Source organism: Lagopus muta, chromosome 1 (assembly GCF_023343835.1).
Source record: "Lagopus muta isolate bLagMut1 chromosome 1, bLagMut1 primary, whole genome shotgun sequence".
Lineage (NCBI taxonomy): Eukaryota > Metazoa > Chordata > Aves > Galliformes > Phasianidae > Lagopus > Lagopus muta.
In genome coordinates, this window is record NC_064433.1 from 118,889,789 (window position 1) to 118,905,157 (window position 15,369).

A 15,369-nucleotide genomic window follows, 5' to 3' on the forward strand; every position below is an offset into this window, starting at 1 on the left:
TATATATTCTGAAAGCACAGAATTTGACTCCATTGTAGTTCTGCTGCAGTTTGTAGATGCTGATGCTGGGTAGGTAAAAAGAAAAGAAAAAGAGTACTGGGGATCCTGAAGTCCATTTCTGTTACAGATAAAGGTATTAAAATAGGGGGTTACTTCTGTGTGAAAATGAATTCTGTCCTGGCCGTGTTTAGCTTAAGTTTTTTTCCTTTTGGACTGTTTAGCCGTTAAGCTGCACAGATGTTTTTTTATTTACTTCTATATGATTTTACTTCAGTTTTCTTACTCTAAAGAGTAATCTAACTTTGCAATTAAGCAAGAATGGTTACACAGTCTTTAGGATATGTTGTTCTTTCAAATATTTACTTACTAAACAAAAATTATCCCCCCTTCCTGCTTTTTCCTTTCCTTCCCCAGTGTTCTAATAAAACCACTTTTTGGCAGAAGACAAGAGGAGGAGCTTTACTAATTCCTCTTCTGTGTGAGATGACACTCAGGGTCTTTTGTATGAATGACAAAAACTGATACAAATTATTCTGAAGCAGATCTTACTGGGATAATAACATCTACATGGAAATTATCGCTTCCTTCAAGGAAAACTGGAGTGAACTGATGTTTGTAAAATCTTATACAAATCTGAAGGGAGAGACACCAATGAAACTGCCCAATTATTTGCAGATACTTTGAGGACTGTTGGTAGAAACATTCTCTTTGTTTAACAATTCGAGTCAGTAAAGGGTATGCAGGAATGAAGCTACAGTTTTTCTGAGTTGTTTCTCTTACAGTGTTCCGTTCCGTGTGTCTTTCTTTCTTTTGCCTTAAGAAAAGAAAAAGGTGAAGGAGGAAAAGAGGGGTGTTAAAGAATCACAGAGCAGTCAGACACTCTGGGGGGATGAAAGTCTGCAGGCCAATTTCTAAATTGCCTTTTTCTCTTCTTTTTTGCATATTTCTATATTAAGTCAGTGACATTTGATCTCTGTAAAATAGTTCTTAAATACTATGAATACATTATTCATAGTATTATTCATTATTGAGCTTATATTATTAAAGTGAGTTGACTAAGCACTTCCTAGAAACTTCTCAGTAAAATTCAGGGAGGGGGTGATTGGGCTCAGCTCCTGCAAGGAAGTCTCCAGGCAGCATTGCCTTGTAGCCAAGAGCAGTGCATTGCTGCCTGGGTTCTGCTGGGTGCTGGGCTACTTGCCATTCACTGGCCACCCAAAGAGCAGGAGACCTCCATGCATCCAGCTGACAGCTTCTTTAGAAGCAGTCTCTGTACCTGAAGCACTTGCTGAAAAGAAAAGCTAAAACACATGATATTAGTCATTTTCCACTTGTGTTTCAAGCTGTTGAGCTATATGCAAAGGAAAATAGTTGAAATTCCAGTCTGTTGAAAGAGAACTGAATGGGGATGCTCATGCATTTTGCTTTGTCACTTGGTTCTCTGTATTTTTCTTTGCAAGAACTAAAATAATGCTGTGTCTCTGCTTGGCCTGGGTAATTTTTGCAGTTGCAGTTGATGCAATGTGGGAAAAAGAAAGAAGGAAAAAAAGGAAAAATAATCCGAAAAGAAGAACTGTATTGTGAAAATGGGAGAGAAATTTGCATGATATGCGTGATGTTTTGTTGTTTTTTTAGTTGAATCTGAAAAATATGATTGAACAGCTGCTTGTGGATCTGGTGTCAGTGTTGTAAATTTCACAGAAGAGAAAAGTAATATTGTTGTTGCTTTTAAAAGAAAGATGCCAAAGAAGAGCCATTCATTGATTTTTGTTTTCTCAGACTTTTTTTTTTTTTTTTTATAATGCAAGTAGCTCAGCTGCTTCCCGTACTGCTGCATGAGGAAGTGTAGATCTGTGTAGCAGTTGTAAGGTTCATTAATTTTTGTAAAAGGGAAGGTTTCATAACAGCAGTTTCTGTGCTGATGGTACAGTCTGGATTGTGCTGGTTATCAGCTGCAATCTAGACAGGCATGGTTCTCCTGGGACAGTGCAGAGGGATTTCATTCACTAAGTGCAGCCTGACTGCAGGATTCTTCCCAGAGGAGACAGAAATTAATTGTGATTTGCAACCTGCAAATGGTAAAATTCCTGACAAGGGGTGCCGGGGGACATTTTACATTTGCATGAGCCACAGTCAGTAAAAAAGAAACATGAAAAATAAATAAAGCACAAAAGAAACGCATCTACTGAAAAAAAAAAAACAAAAAAACAAAAAAACAAAACTTGCTTTCCTTGCAAAAGCACCTTCTACCATCCAAATCTGTGCTTGAGGAGGAAAGGAAATGAGCTTGTCCAGACTCCTCAATTCCATGTGCATGCTTTCAGTACTTTGGGATGAGGCAGTTGGGACCATACTGTGTGGCTTTCATTGCAGTTGTGCTTTATTTTATTCATTTAATTTTATTTCCTAAAGTGTTTTTATTCCTTAGTGATTCTGATATGTCTTGCTCCATTTGTTTCAGCAGCATCTACCTAATCTAAGCTCTTCCATTGGCTTTCTTAATATTAGCCTTTTTGGAAGGCAGATTTTGAGTTCATTAGCTGTTTGAAACTGGCATAACTGGCAGCATCAAATGTCAGAAGTCCAAATTTCAAAGAAATAGGAATCTTACAAAGTGTCTGAGTTAAGATATATAGGTTTCTCTCCTGTCAGCTCAAACATATGAGGAGAAAACAGCCTATCTGTTGCCTTCCTTGTCCATAATTTAAGATTTGTCAGGATACCAAGTTATTAAAGCTTTGGAGTCTGAACTCATCTGCTGGTAGAATAGGTACATGGTGGAGAGTAATGATGGAAAAAACAAGATGTACACTGTTCTGCTTTCCGAGCTACAGAGTTTTCATGAGTATGACAGCGTGGGTTCCTTCCGACTGGGGATGTTCTATGATCCTATGATTTCATTGTTTGTATTCATTGAAGCTTTGTTCCTACACCTCATTTTTATCCAAGAAGTTAAAACAAAAATTTTGCATCTCATATTTTACCTACTTATTTGTTTGAATGTTATTTGAAATAGCACATGTTTCTCAAGGGACTTGCATGAGGCTGATGGAGATAGTCTTCATCTGTGTTTTTATGGACTGCTGGTGGTCTGTTAAACACCTGCTAGTTTTAGTGCGTGGATGGCTGGATGGGACATTTGGCTCAGGTCATTTTTAATGGAGCTTAACAGCTGGAAACAAGAACTACAGTAATTTTCCATTTAAGCAGTTCTGAAATTGCTGAAGAGTTGTTTTGTATTTGCAAATGGGAAGTTAGGAATCTGTGAAACAGTCCCTCTAATTAGATGTCTTGCACACTATGAAGATTTGAGTCTCTCCAAAATATAAATTACATGAGTGTGAAGGACATAAATGGTTACAGCTCAGCATAAACATCAGTATCATCACTGAGGGAGTAGTGTGAATTAATGCAGTGAAATACTGCACCTATTGTGTCTCTGAAGACACCTTAAGTCTATAGCACTTTATCAGAGTAAAATCGGAGGCATTTAAAGCCTTGCCAGGATTACCTGACAGAGCCTGATTTGTTTAGCATGTAGGCGACTTGTTGTACACCATTCACTGACTGTGTTGTGATGTACTTCATTCATCTTACAGGTCGTGAAAAGACTGAGATGTCTAAAGAAAATATGCAATTCTGTATTACTTTGTTGTGGATTTTACATTACAGTAGCTGTTATGTTTGGTTTTGTAATCTTTTAGATTTACAGGAAGTTTCTGGACTCTGGGACCTACAGAAGGGGGACCAGGGAGCCAAGTTTATATATACCATAAATCACTTTTTACTCTGTAATTTCTCAATTGAAAGCGTTTGTACTGGCCTACAAATCAGTGGATTTAAATTAATTAAGAGTTGCTGCTTTGTGGTTTTTAAGAATTGTCTAATTATTCTCTCAATATATATGTTTGTTTTCCCTGATTTGTCTTTGACAGAAAAAGTTAGTTTGAGGGGAACAGAAGAACTGGTGTAAGCCTTTGAAGTTTCTCTTGTGTTATCACTTTGTTTTTATGTCACCTTGCTTTATTTAGATTTACTTCCTGAAGTGTACCACGTTCAATATTCCATTTCCATATGTTCAAAGAATGAGGTTTCCAGGATATTAAAAGATCTTGAGACATTTGTAATCCAGATCATTCTTAGGCTCATATTGTACCTCCAAACAGATCAGTACTGGCAAGCCTGGGGAAATGTATGAGATGAGGGTAAACTTAGAGAGCTTTTGTGGTGAGTGTTCACAGCCTCCAGTGATTTTTAACTGTGTGTTTTATAACCTTAATGGATTTTTTTTTCCTCTTCAGATCTAGTCATATTCATTTCACATAAATGATCTATAAAATTGCATTTAGTTGTAATGCAGCAAAAACAGGTTCTGGGTAAAACCCTAAATTTTGAAATTTCTTTTGAATAGCTAAGGTAAATTATCGTTACAATTACAAATAATCACAACTAATTTACTTAGTAGATGACATTTAATTAAAACAAGATAAAAATATTAACTCCAAATAAAAATTGCATCTCCTAGTGCATGGACTAAAAATAAACCAATAACAACAACAGCAGAAACACCTCAGAAATTTAAGTCAGACAGGAATCTTCTTGAGAGAGTCCAGTGAAGGACACTGAGATGATGATGAGAAGCCTGGAGCATCTCCTGTATGAGAAAAGGCTGGGAGACCTGGAGCTGTTCAGCCTGGAGAAGAGAAGGCTGAGGGGGGATCCATGCTGATATCTACAGGGCAGGAGTCAAGTGAATGGGGTCGGGCTCTTTTTAGTTGTAGCCAGTGACAGGACAAAAGGCAATGGGCACAAACTGAAACATAGGAAATTCCATAAGGACATGAGGAAAAAATTCCTTACTTTGAAGGTAACGGAGCCCTGGAACAGATGGCCCAGAGAGACTGGGGAGTTTCCTTTTCCAGAGATATTCAAAACCTGCCAGAATGCTTTCCTGTGTAACCTACTGTAGGGAACCTGCTTTAGCAGGCCTTGAACTGGGTGATCTCCAGAGGTCCCTTCTAGCCCCTGTGATTCTGTTTAGAACCACATGAATCATTTTCTGTCTGTCCTAGTAATTGATTTTGTAGGCCTTCTTTGTATATCATTTCTAAATACTTTTCAACCCAGCTAAGTAAAGCACTGGTAACTTCTTTCATTAAATGTTTTAGAAGTTAGTTGTTTTGAAAAATGTAACCGTTTGTAATCAAAGCAGATGTGACCATTCTTGAAGTATTTACAGCATTTTGCTCTCGTTTTGTTCTTTACCCATGATGTAGTTCATGCAGTTTAACTGATGAGAAGAGGTAGTTTTGCTTCTTAGGTTAGTCGTAAAAAAACATGCCAGAAGAATAGGCGTCTGAGAGAAATCAGAAAACAAACCCCAGTGAAATCATGTTTTGTTTTAAAATTTCCCTTATTTGGACACCTTTGTGCTGTTTCCTTCTGTTTGTTTACTTTCTTGCTTGCTTGTCTGCTTGTATTCCGGTGTCCTGACTGTCAGTGCATCCCGGATACAGCAATTGCAAGGTGCTGTCACATTCAGTACTCCATTTCTAGGGCACCAAGTGAATTGAGTGTGGTATAATGTAATCATAGCCTGTTTACCATTTTGTGGAATGAGAACTAGAGCATAGTAATACAATTTAGACTATGATGCTAATTTAGTCCCCTTTTTTTTTTGTTTTTTTGGTTTTGTTTTGTTTTGTTTTTGCATTCATGAAATAATGCTTGTAACTGGGGAAAGCCTATCAATTTCTGTGTGAACACTAGAAAACATTTTCCCTACATACCTTGAGAATTTTTGCATATGCAGCCTGATTTCAAAAGCCGTTTACGTTTGAGCAGGGTATAGTTGTTGACTGCATCAGTGTTCCTTTTCTGTAAAGTGGTGCTAGAGCAGTAGCCAGTTCCCAGAAGAGACCAGTGAGCAGTTACAGAACCCCAAATGGCTGCTGATTGCTGACTAAAACAGCTTGCCCACTTTGTCAGAACTTATTAGCTGTGTCAAGAGTCATGCTGCTGGCTGAAATTACACTGACTTTTAAGGAGATCTGGTGGGATGAAGTCTTTACTTTTGTTTCTTTGGTAAGACCAAGATGTTACTCGAAGGGACATTTTTGTTATGAGTTTAGTTGATTCTCACCAGGCAGAAAAGTATTAAGGTACCAGTTCGCATGCCTGTCACAGAACCTAAATACAAGATTTTATAACTTTTCATGGGTAAAACTTTTCATAGGATTTATTTCTTTTCAAAGACACGCTTGAGATGTGTAAGTAGCTGTCATTCAGGAGCTGTTCATCCAAGTCCAAAAGTGTTCTAATATAGACATCAGTTGGAAGAAATGCACTTTTACCTTCTGGAATATGAGATAAATGCTGGTAAACTTCTGTGGATGTTCACCATACCTGATCCTGCGGTTACAGCATCAATTCTTTATGGAAGTATCACCTGGTGTGTAGAGCCATGTATCTGAACATCATTCATATTTCATTTTTTGAATGTTGTAGAAGCCAACACTGTTGCAACGTTTCCTTGGTTTGCCTTGAGCATGATCCTTTGGAGTTACTGAAGCACACTGAGATGCTTACCATACTTTCCTGATGAGCTTGAGCTGGTATAAATGAGCGCTGCTGCTGGTTTTCACCTTACCCCTATATGCACTAATTTCCATGCCTCAGTTCTATACCAGTAATTTGTGCAGCTATTGAGGGAAGCAGATAACTTGCAATCTCTTTTCTTCTTTCTTCCCATCTACAACGCATTTTAACACAGGCTAGTTCTCTCCTCTCCCACTGCAGAGGGAGGTAACAGGAGTTGGTAACTGAAGGTGGCTCCTCTGCACTTGACCACCTTGGGTGGGTAGCCTTGGGCAACACTGGAGCTGCTCCTTCTCTTGCTCACAGCAGTTATGAGACATGCTGCATCCTGCCCCTCTGTGCAAGCTTGAAGAAAACAAGCAAGCAGAAGAATAAAAGCTATTTTGCTTGCCTGTCCTTGTGACAGTGTGTTTGTAATTGAGGACTCGATGAACACTTGTTTCCTGCCTCATTCATTCATCTAACCTAGTTTAAGGAAATTACCTTGTGTTGTGGTTGGAATTTCCTCATAGGTGATATCAACAGACATGTGTGCGGCTTGGGCAGCTGGAGCTCTCCATATTAGCTGTGCATGCATTGAACAGACTGTATCTATCCAGCTGATACTAAAAATATTACTAATTATAGTTCAGAAGCACGTGGATGGTATTTATACCAAAGCATGGATGAGTAGAAAGTTGGCAGGAGGAAGAAGCTATTTAGACAACGAAGTCAGTCAAATGCGCAAGCAGGTACTTATTCACACTGTCCCTAAAGAATTTTTATTTTCTCTATAAAGGCTTCTTAAAATTCCCATTACCCTTTTTGAAGTGCTGTGTGATGACCTTTTAGGAAAACACTTAACTCTGTCCTTTTGGGAAACCCCAGGGCAGTAAATACTTGGTCATACTGTCACAGAAAGTATTTCATCTGGAGCTGAAGGTTGGTGTCTCGGTGAAAAAAAAAATTCCAGACGTCTCTCTTATTTTACAGGTCTCTGACAAAGTGAGGGCATTTGGACATCTGAAAACCTTCTGTTTTTTTTTTTTTTTAATGTTAGCACTCTTAATGTTTTTCTGAATTTGGGGTAGTCCAGGTAGGAAGCAAAAAGGACTTGATAATGTACCATAAACACTGGAAACGTGGGGAAACAAAAAACAGCAAACCAATTTGACTCCTCCTCCCCCCCCAAAACACCAATGTTAAATATACTCACCGAGAAGCTTGTTTATATGTAGACTCATCCACGCCTGGAAGAATCTAGCAGCTGTTTCTATTTCTTTGTGAGAAAAATGCTTTCAGTTATTAAATGGTGCATCAGGAGTACAATAAAGAATAAAGCTTTTATATTTTTGCTACCACTGGCCTTAGATTTGCACATAAACGTATATATAAAGAAAATTCTGATGCATGTGAACAACATTCAGAAATAGTAGTTGAATGTTAAAGGAAGTATTGTAGTCAAAGAAGCGTGGTGCATTTATTCCCCTGACCCAATCCATGAGGTTTTCTGACACTTCTCGACTCTATTCTTCCTCTGTATAAAAGCGTCAGTGCATTTTGTTATATTTTCGCTATTCAACCTGACAAATGATATTAAGCTTAAAAACAGCAGTGTTTCCAGCTCATACGGATGAATCCATGAATATTCTATGTCTTCCTTAAGAACATCTTCACAGAGTTTTATTTTCAAATAACAGTCCCAAAGTATTTTATCTGGAATAAGGACTTCAATATGCCTTCCAGAATAAATCCTGACGCTGAGTAAACCATTTCTTTCCCTTTATTACTGGGTACGTAAGCTGTTCCTAGGAGAAATCCATATTTTTTAAAGGGGGGTGAAAGGATAAGTATGTTCCTGTAGTACAAAGAAGTATTACAGAATCTTCCATGTCAACCTAGCTGGTGCTTAAGTGACAGTTTGATGTGAATTTTCAGATGAAATCTTCTAGAGATACAGGACCTGCATAACTAAAGTAAATAGACAAGTCAGTTTCCAGCAACAACAATGAAAAACCCTGAAATACAATTTTAAAATATCCTGGAGGAGGAAACTTGTGCACAGGTCTACTTTTCTTCCTGTGGTCAGGGTTGAATAGTTGCAGGGAAGTGCAACTATTTTCTCATGTGCCCTCACATGAGAAAAATTCACGTATGTACTGTGCGCTGTCTGCTTTAGTTTTTTGGTGTTGCTCTCTGTCACAAGGATTGCCAATAAGGCAAAGTACATAAATGAAGGGAAATATAAAAATTTAGGTTATGCTGTGACCTCATCCGAGAGACTTTGTGTACCACCTCAGTCATTTCTGTAATCACTGTTAATTCAGTATCAGAGGAAACTGCTCTGCAGTGATAGGGATTTGTAGTGTACCACATCAACATCAAGGCCTCTGCCATTAAACTGAACCTGTGATTTAATGGGCGACTATCCTTCCACAGGCTTCATAAAACCAAGCTGGTTTTTGATTGGCAAGTTGCTGCTTACATCTCTGTCAACCCTCTGAATATCTGTACACCAGATCACGGTCATTATTCATGCTTCTATCAGCTGCTTCTGCAGCAAGAAGAATTCTCATCCCCTTTCATCTTTAGGATTTGTTTGCCAGGCGATTAGAGGGATTTGTGTCTGACAGCCACATAATCTAATTACACTTGCCTTGCAGAAATAGTGAGATTAAATTCAGTCCATGTTGTTGTTACATTCTGGTGTGTGTTGGGGAGTTAACCTGGCCATGGAATCAGGACATCTGAACTCAGTTTCCAACACATGTTTCTTGTGTGATGGGACCTAAAAGTAATGTAGGTTGAACTTGGCTGACTGCCACCACTTAGAAAGGAGACTTAGCAGTCAGCATGCTGGAGGAGCATAGAGGGAAAGAAGTGTCTCTGAAGCACTAGACCAGGGATACTAAGGTAGAGGAGAATGTGATTCTCTCTTTGCTGATTCCGAGAGCTCTCTGCAGCCAAGAATTCAAGATATACAGAGACAGAGAAAATGCAGAAATTTGCTTGCATTTGCAGCCTGGTGGTTAGGAAGGACTCTTTCAGGAGGGGGGGTTATTATGGGCCTTCTGGTTCATGCTGCAAAAATTGCTTTCTGACCTGCCTCCTAACTCCAAATAACCAGCAGCATTGTTTGGGTGATGTTTGATTTTCTGCTCCCAAGGAGTCAATTGGTTCCTCATGCTGATACATCACCTGCACTACACCATATAAGCAGATGAGTGAATGTATTCAAGCATTAAACTTGCATCTACTTCTATAAAATAAGAAGTCTTAAATTTCGTTTTACATTGCAGCTTGTCTGTTGTACTGGAATACACTACTTCCTTCCTCCTATTTCCTGGATGCTTTCCTGGCTACATTTTAGGTTTAATCCAAAAGGAATTAGGTTGTTTGTGTGAATGCTTAGTAGCTTCAGATTCTTCCTGCATCTCTTCCAGTGCAGTTTTTGTTGCTTTCCAGCTGGATCTCAGACTCAGCTCTTCATCTTCATCTTTCTTGGCTTAGTTTCTTCAGCACAGCCAGCCCATGCTCTTTCCTTGAATTTTGTTGTCTCCTGATTTGCAGGAGTCTGACATCTCTGGTTGTTCTGTTACCTGTCTGATTGCTGCTGCAGACAATTCTTCTCTCTTGTCGTTCCTACCTCAGCAAAGAAGTTAGGAGGTTCTGTAGAGTTTTGTTCTCATTCCCAGCACTTAAAAAACTCAGGATTGGAAGCAGAGTTACAAGCCCATCATTGTTTCTTTTGCCACTTACAAGTTAAGTAGCAGCAAGACACTTGAGGGTATTGCAATTTGTAGTTTGTCTTGCTTGTCAACACACATTTGATGACTGTCGTGTGCACAGCTCTCCAAATTGCTTCTCTTCCAGCTGCACTTTCTTTTGCCAGCCAGAAGCACCCATGTTTGTTCCTTTCCATAGAAAAGTTCTGGCACAGCATAAAAAATGGAGCTCTTCTTATTTTTTGTGTACGCTGAAACTTTTGAGCTATTTAAACTGCTAAATTCCTATTGCTTATCATATTGGCCAGTGTTTTATTCATGGTCACCAATTTTTTCAAGACTAAGTATTAGCTGTCTTGCCTCTTACTTTGAAAGTCACTGCAGTGTGGAGTACTTTTTCTTGTGTTCATGTATTTCTAGTATGCTGAACTATAGCTAGGGCTTATAAGTACTCATATAAAGAAATAATAATTTTACTATTATTGTCAACTACATGTGATCTGGATTTTCAAGCTAGATGGCTTTCCTGATAGGAAGAGAGGAGGTGGCATGCATGTAAGTCGGTTAAGATGCCTGAAGATGATTATCAACAATTCTATTGCACTGTGGGCAAACAATGTTTTCTACTGTTCTTTCAGAGTAGCTGAGGTTGATAATTGATAATTATCATAATAATCCTCTGTAAAGTAGTTATTTTTGCTTAAAGCAAGCAAAAATATGGAACATATAAAGAGATGTCAACTTAAAAGTCGCATTCAGCGTGAAATGACTGAAATGAATGCTCCCGGTATGGAAAGAAATCAAGGGGTTTTTTTTCAGTTCTTTCAATTTTACTGTTGGCACCGAATCCACAAATGAAACTTCTGTGACTTTACCCTAATGCTGTGTTAAGGAGTTGATGGTTAAAAATATTAGTAAACAAAATTTCAAGGGAGGATTTGAGGATTATTATGGGTCCTATATTGTTGTTGTTTAAAAAATAAATAAATAAATAAATAACAAATATCCTACAAACAAATCTCTGTACAGTTCAATTTGCCTCTGTTTCTTTTCTGTCTCTATTCCTATATTTTGCATTTCCATTAAGTTTTTTTTGTTATCTGACTTTTAATTGAGCCTGCAGATCTTAAAGGAGAATAACTATTTTTTTTTTTCAGACTGTTGGGAAGAAAGTACCTCCAGCCACAGCAACTCAGGAGCCAACAAAAACAGAAGCGGACAGCAGAACAAAAAGTAGGTTTCATAGCTTTTGCTTCTTTGCACTTTGTGCTATTGAGCCTCTTAAAAGATAACTGAGCACTTTTCCTGGTTTTGGCTAGAAGAGTAGTATCTTGTACGTATGAAAAGCAAGGATGCAGATGGATATATTTAGGACAGACTTTGAGTAGGTGGTACACAGACAGAATATTTTGTTTCACAGAATCCTCTGAATTGTTTCTGCTTTGATAGTCCTACCTTGAGTTTCCTGACATTGAAATCAAGTTAAATTACATGATCAGCTTTTGGCCTGGAGGATACTTTGGAACATGTCAGAGTTTAGTTAAGATCCAACTTCAGTTGTAACTTGTAGGAAGGTCATAGAAAAATATCTGTGGTTCTGAGCACTCTTACTTTTTCCTCTTTTTTCTTTGTTTCTGTAGCAGACATATTTGTGTGGGTGGTACCGAGTCAACGAACTTCGGTTTTATTTGGTTATTTAGATGTTTAGTAGAGCAAAAAGGAATAATTAAATCTTCTAGAAAGGTCTCAGAGCAGTTGTAAGAGAATGCCAAGTCCTTTGTTTTAACTTGTATGAAGTTACGGCTAAACGTTATAGATACTTGCAGGAAACAATAAGAGGGAAGAGAACATAGCCATATATTAGAAAAGAAATGAATTATAATAGAAGGTATTGAGTTTTTAAGTCCTTCCGTGACATGTTTGCCTTTTTAGATAGTTAACAGATAGTGTTTTGTCTCAGAACTGAAATACCAACTGAGGAAGGACAAGGAGTAGCAGGAAAATAGAAGCTATCTGCCAGAAGTGTGCAGGAACGACCACATGCTATCAGCTCAGAATTTCAAAAGCAGCTTGAAACAGCTTAGTGAGTTACTGTTACTGTTCATTAACTGGACCATGGTAATTGACTTTCTGCATCCTTTTATCTTGTTCCCTTTGTGAAGTAAGGCTGTTAATGTGAAGTGCTGCAATAACTCATTTGCCTGGAGGAAGTGAGAGTTTTAAGTATTGAAAAGCGTGCAAACTGGTACTGTAGAGCAGGACTTCAGAATGAATGTGCTTTGGAATTACCTTTCCCAATCTGCAGCTTGATAAGGTTAAGCTGGCCTACAGGTAGGTGTCATCTGAAAGGGTGCTCCCATAGCTTTCCCACCTGTGGCAGCAATGCTTGCACTGAGCCAGACAAAGAAATGCTCAATACCTTTCTCCATATTAACTCGTGGGTTTTTTTGGCAGCTCAAACTGATTACAAAATCACACCCCATGGTACTGAAGCTTCATGCTTGTACCACGTATAAACAAACGTGAAAGCCTCCAGCAAGGGCTGGAGAACTCTGCCTTCCACAGTGACACACTATACCCCTCCCTCTTAGACTTGAGCTTTTTTCACTTTGGCCTGGAATGGCGAAGTACCAGGTGTCCTTGGAGCCTTTAATTGCTAAACTGAACAAGGTACTGTGCCGTTCTCCAAAGGTGTAGTTTGAAATGGAAGCTTAGTATGGAGCGGGAGCTCATGGGTATGTGATTTGGGTTCCCTTGTGATTGCTGCCAGAGATGTATGCTTGAAGCAAGAGAAATTGCATTGGTAGAGGAGTAGTAATATGTTTTTTGATTTTCCTCCTGTTTCTTTTCATGACTGATGCTGTTGTTCCTTATTCTGTACTAGATAAAAAAAGCTCTTGCACTGTGGACTAGCCTACTGAGCCAGAAAAAGAGAGCAGCACCACCTTCCTTTTGTGCACAGGGGGCTACATTGAAGAATGCTGGTTGCTGACTTCTCTCACATCTTGATAAATGAGTCTGCTTTTTTTCCTATACCTGTCCCAGTGAGATGAGGGAGTGGTTGACACTTGAACATGGATGCAATTTGCTCCCTGCTATGCACAAGATGGCCCAAGTTTTGCAGTAGGAGAAGCTGGTCAGAGCAAAGATAACTGTATGTTCTATAGGTGCATCTCCCAGCAGTCTGCTATGTGAATTTCCTTAAGAAATGACCTTCAGAATTTGTTAAATTCTTAAGTTCTTTACTATGAGAGTGATGAGGTGCTGGAACAGGCTGCCCAGAGAGGTTGTGGATGCCCTGTCCCTGGAGGTGTTCAAGGCTGGGTTGGATGGGGCCCTGGGCAGCCTGGTCTAGAACTAAATATGGAGGTTGGTGGCCCTGCATGGGTTGAGGGGGTTGGAGATTCATGATCCTTGAGGTCCTTTCCAACCTGGGCCATTCTGTGATTCTGATTCTGTGAAATAAATAGCTGATCATTATCAAAATCAAAGAGAAGACAGAATGGCTTTTGCTCAAACACACAGTACAGCAAAAGCACAAAGACTTGGAGAGCTCTAGTGGTCTCTTGGAAAACAGAAAGGGAAAGGAAATATCGGTAACTTTTTAGGAATAAAAGAATGCATCTTTGAATAGAAGAGGGAAGAACTATTTGTTTTAGGTTTGTGCCTGCATAGTCTTCTAGGGGAATAAATCTGCTGTTGAATTTTCAACTGTTTTATGTGTGGCTCAGACTTATGTGTATTTATACTCCTGTATAAGTATAAATATAAAAACCTCTGGGGTGAGATTATTTATCTTATTATTTGTTTTGCAATGAAATAGCTTGCCTTTACTGTAAGTGTCTTGCAGTGGAAAGGCTGTTTTGTAGATAATACATATCAATTTTCAAGTAGCTCTGCTGGATTTTGGAATTCAGCAAAGCATTCACAGTGACTGACAGAACCATTACAGCTTACTGAGACTGCAAAAATGAAGTGTAAGTGCACAGACAGCAAAAAAGCAACGACAGTGAGTCAGAAAGCGCACTGACCGTGATACTTAATTTGATTAGTCCACTCACTGATTATTTAAGTTCATGTTAACCAATTACATAATAGGAATACCAAAATCCTAGCAAGTGCTAAGCTTCTTGCATGACGATAGAAAGAGTATGAGGAGCTGCTGAGTCTGGATTAATGAGGCCCTAATTAGTTCCGGATATTTTTGTTTTGTTTTGTTTAATGAGGTGGTGTTTTGATCCTTTGAGTCTGTTGCAGTTCCATGAAATTTTTTTAGTGCTATCCATTTATGAATCTTGAAGGCAGTGATTAATGATAAAGCCAAATTCTGCTGAGTTGTTGGGTTTTTTTTCCCCATCTGTTCTATGTTTTTGGTAACAATTATGTAATTTTTCCCTAGACACTGTAGATTTTGTTCAATTTCAGAAAACCTTTATTTGAGCAGTAGTTAAAAAGAGGAAGCTTAAGCCCAAAGATAACTAAATTAATGCTGCTAGTTTTCTCACTTAATATTTCTGTATGATTTAGACTTCATCGAAGGAGAAATATTTAAGCCTCAAAAATCAACTATATCTGATGGTTGTTTGCTTTACTAAAAACTAACTATCAATTTCTGAAAAGCCAGACAGGTAAATTCAATGCCCGGTAGTAAGATTATGTGAGATGGAGCAGATTTTCCCTTGAGGCAGAACAGATGTTGCCTAACACTAAGGAAAGAGCAGCAGAAATAAGCAGAGGAACCTAGATCATCGTAGCCTAAGAAAAGCAAATTCCAGAGTGACTATCCCCTGTGCAACTTACATGAAAGGGTATGTATGTCTGAGGACAGTGGTCTTGAATGTCTCAACTCATTCTATGAGTCTGGCAGAAGAACAAATAGAAGAGGCATCCTTTTAAAATGTGCAGGTTCTGCTGATGCAGTAAATTCAGTTTGCCCAGTTCTGGTTTGGACAGTACAATATTTAACCAGTCTCTCAAAATAAATGTACATCAAGCCACTGCGTTCTGTGGGTGAAATACAGTGCTTGTGACAACCTAGATAATGCAGCAGCTGTATTCTGTAGGAAGG

General features: G+C 38.7%; 1 protein-coding gene across 5 annotated transcripts in view; it reads left to right on the forward strand.

Moving 5' to 3' along the window:
- The window catches only part of SH3KBP1 (SH3 domain containing kinase binding protein 1), a 220,043-nt gene that overhangs the window by 149,190 nt on the left and 55,484 nt on the right, over positions 1–15,369 (forward strand). For all 5 annotated transcript variants that reach the window (XM_048932215.1, XM_048932205.1, XM_048932195.1 and 2 more), the window contains one exon: positions 11,459–11,534. In XM_048932215.1, coding sequence (XP_048788172.1) covers positions 11,459–11,534 — 76 coding nt within the window. The remainder of the gene's footprint in view (positions 1–11,458; positions 11,535–15,369) is intronic.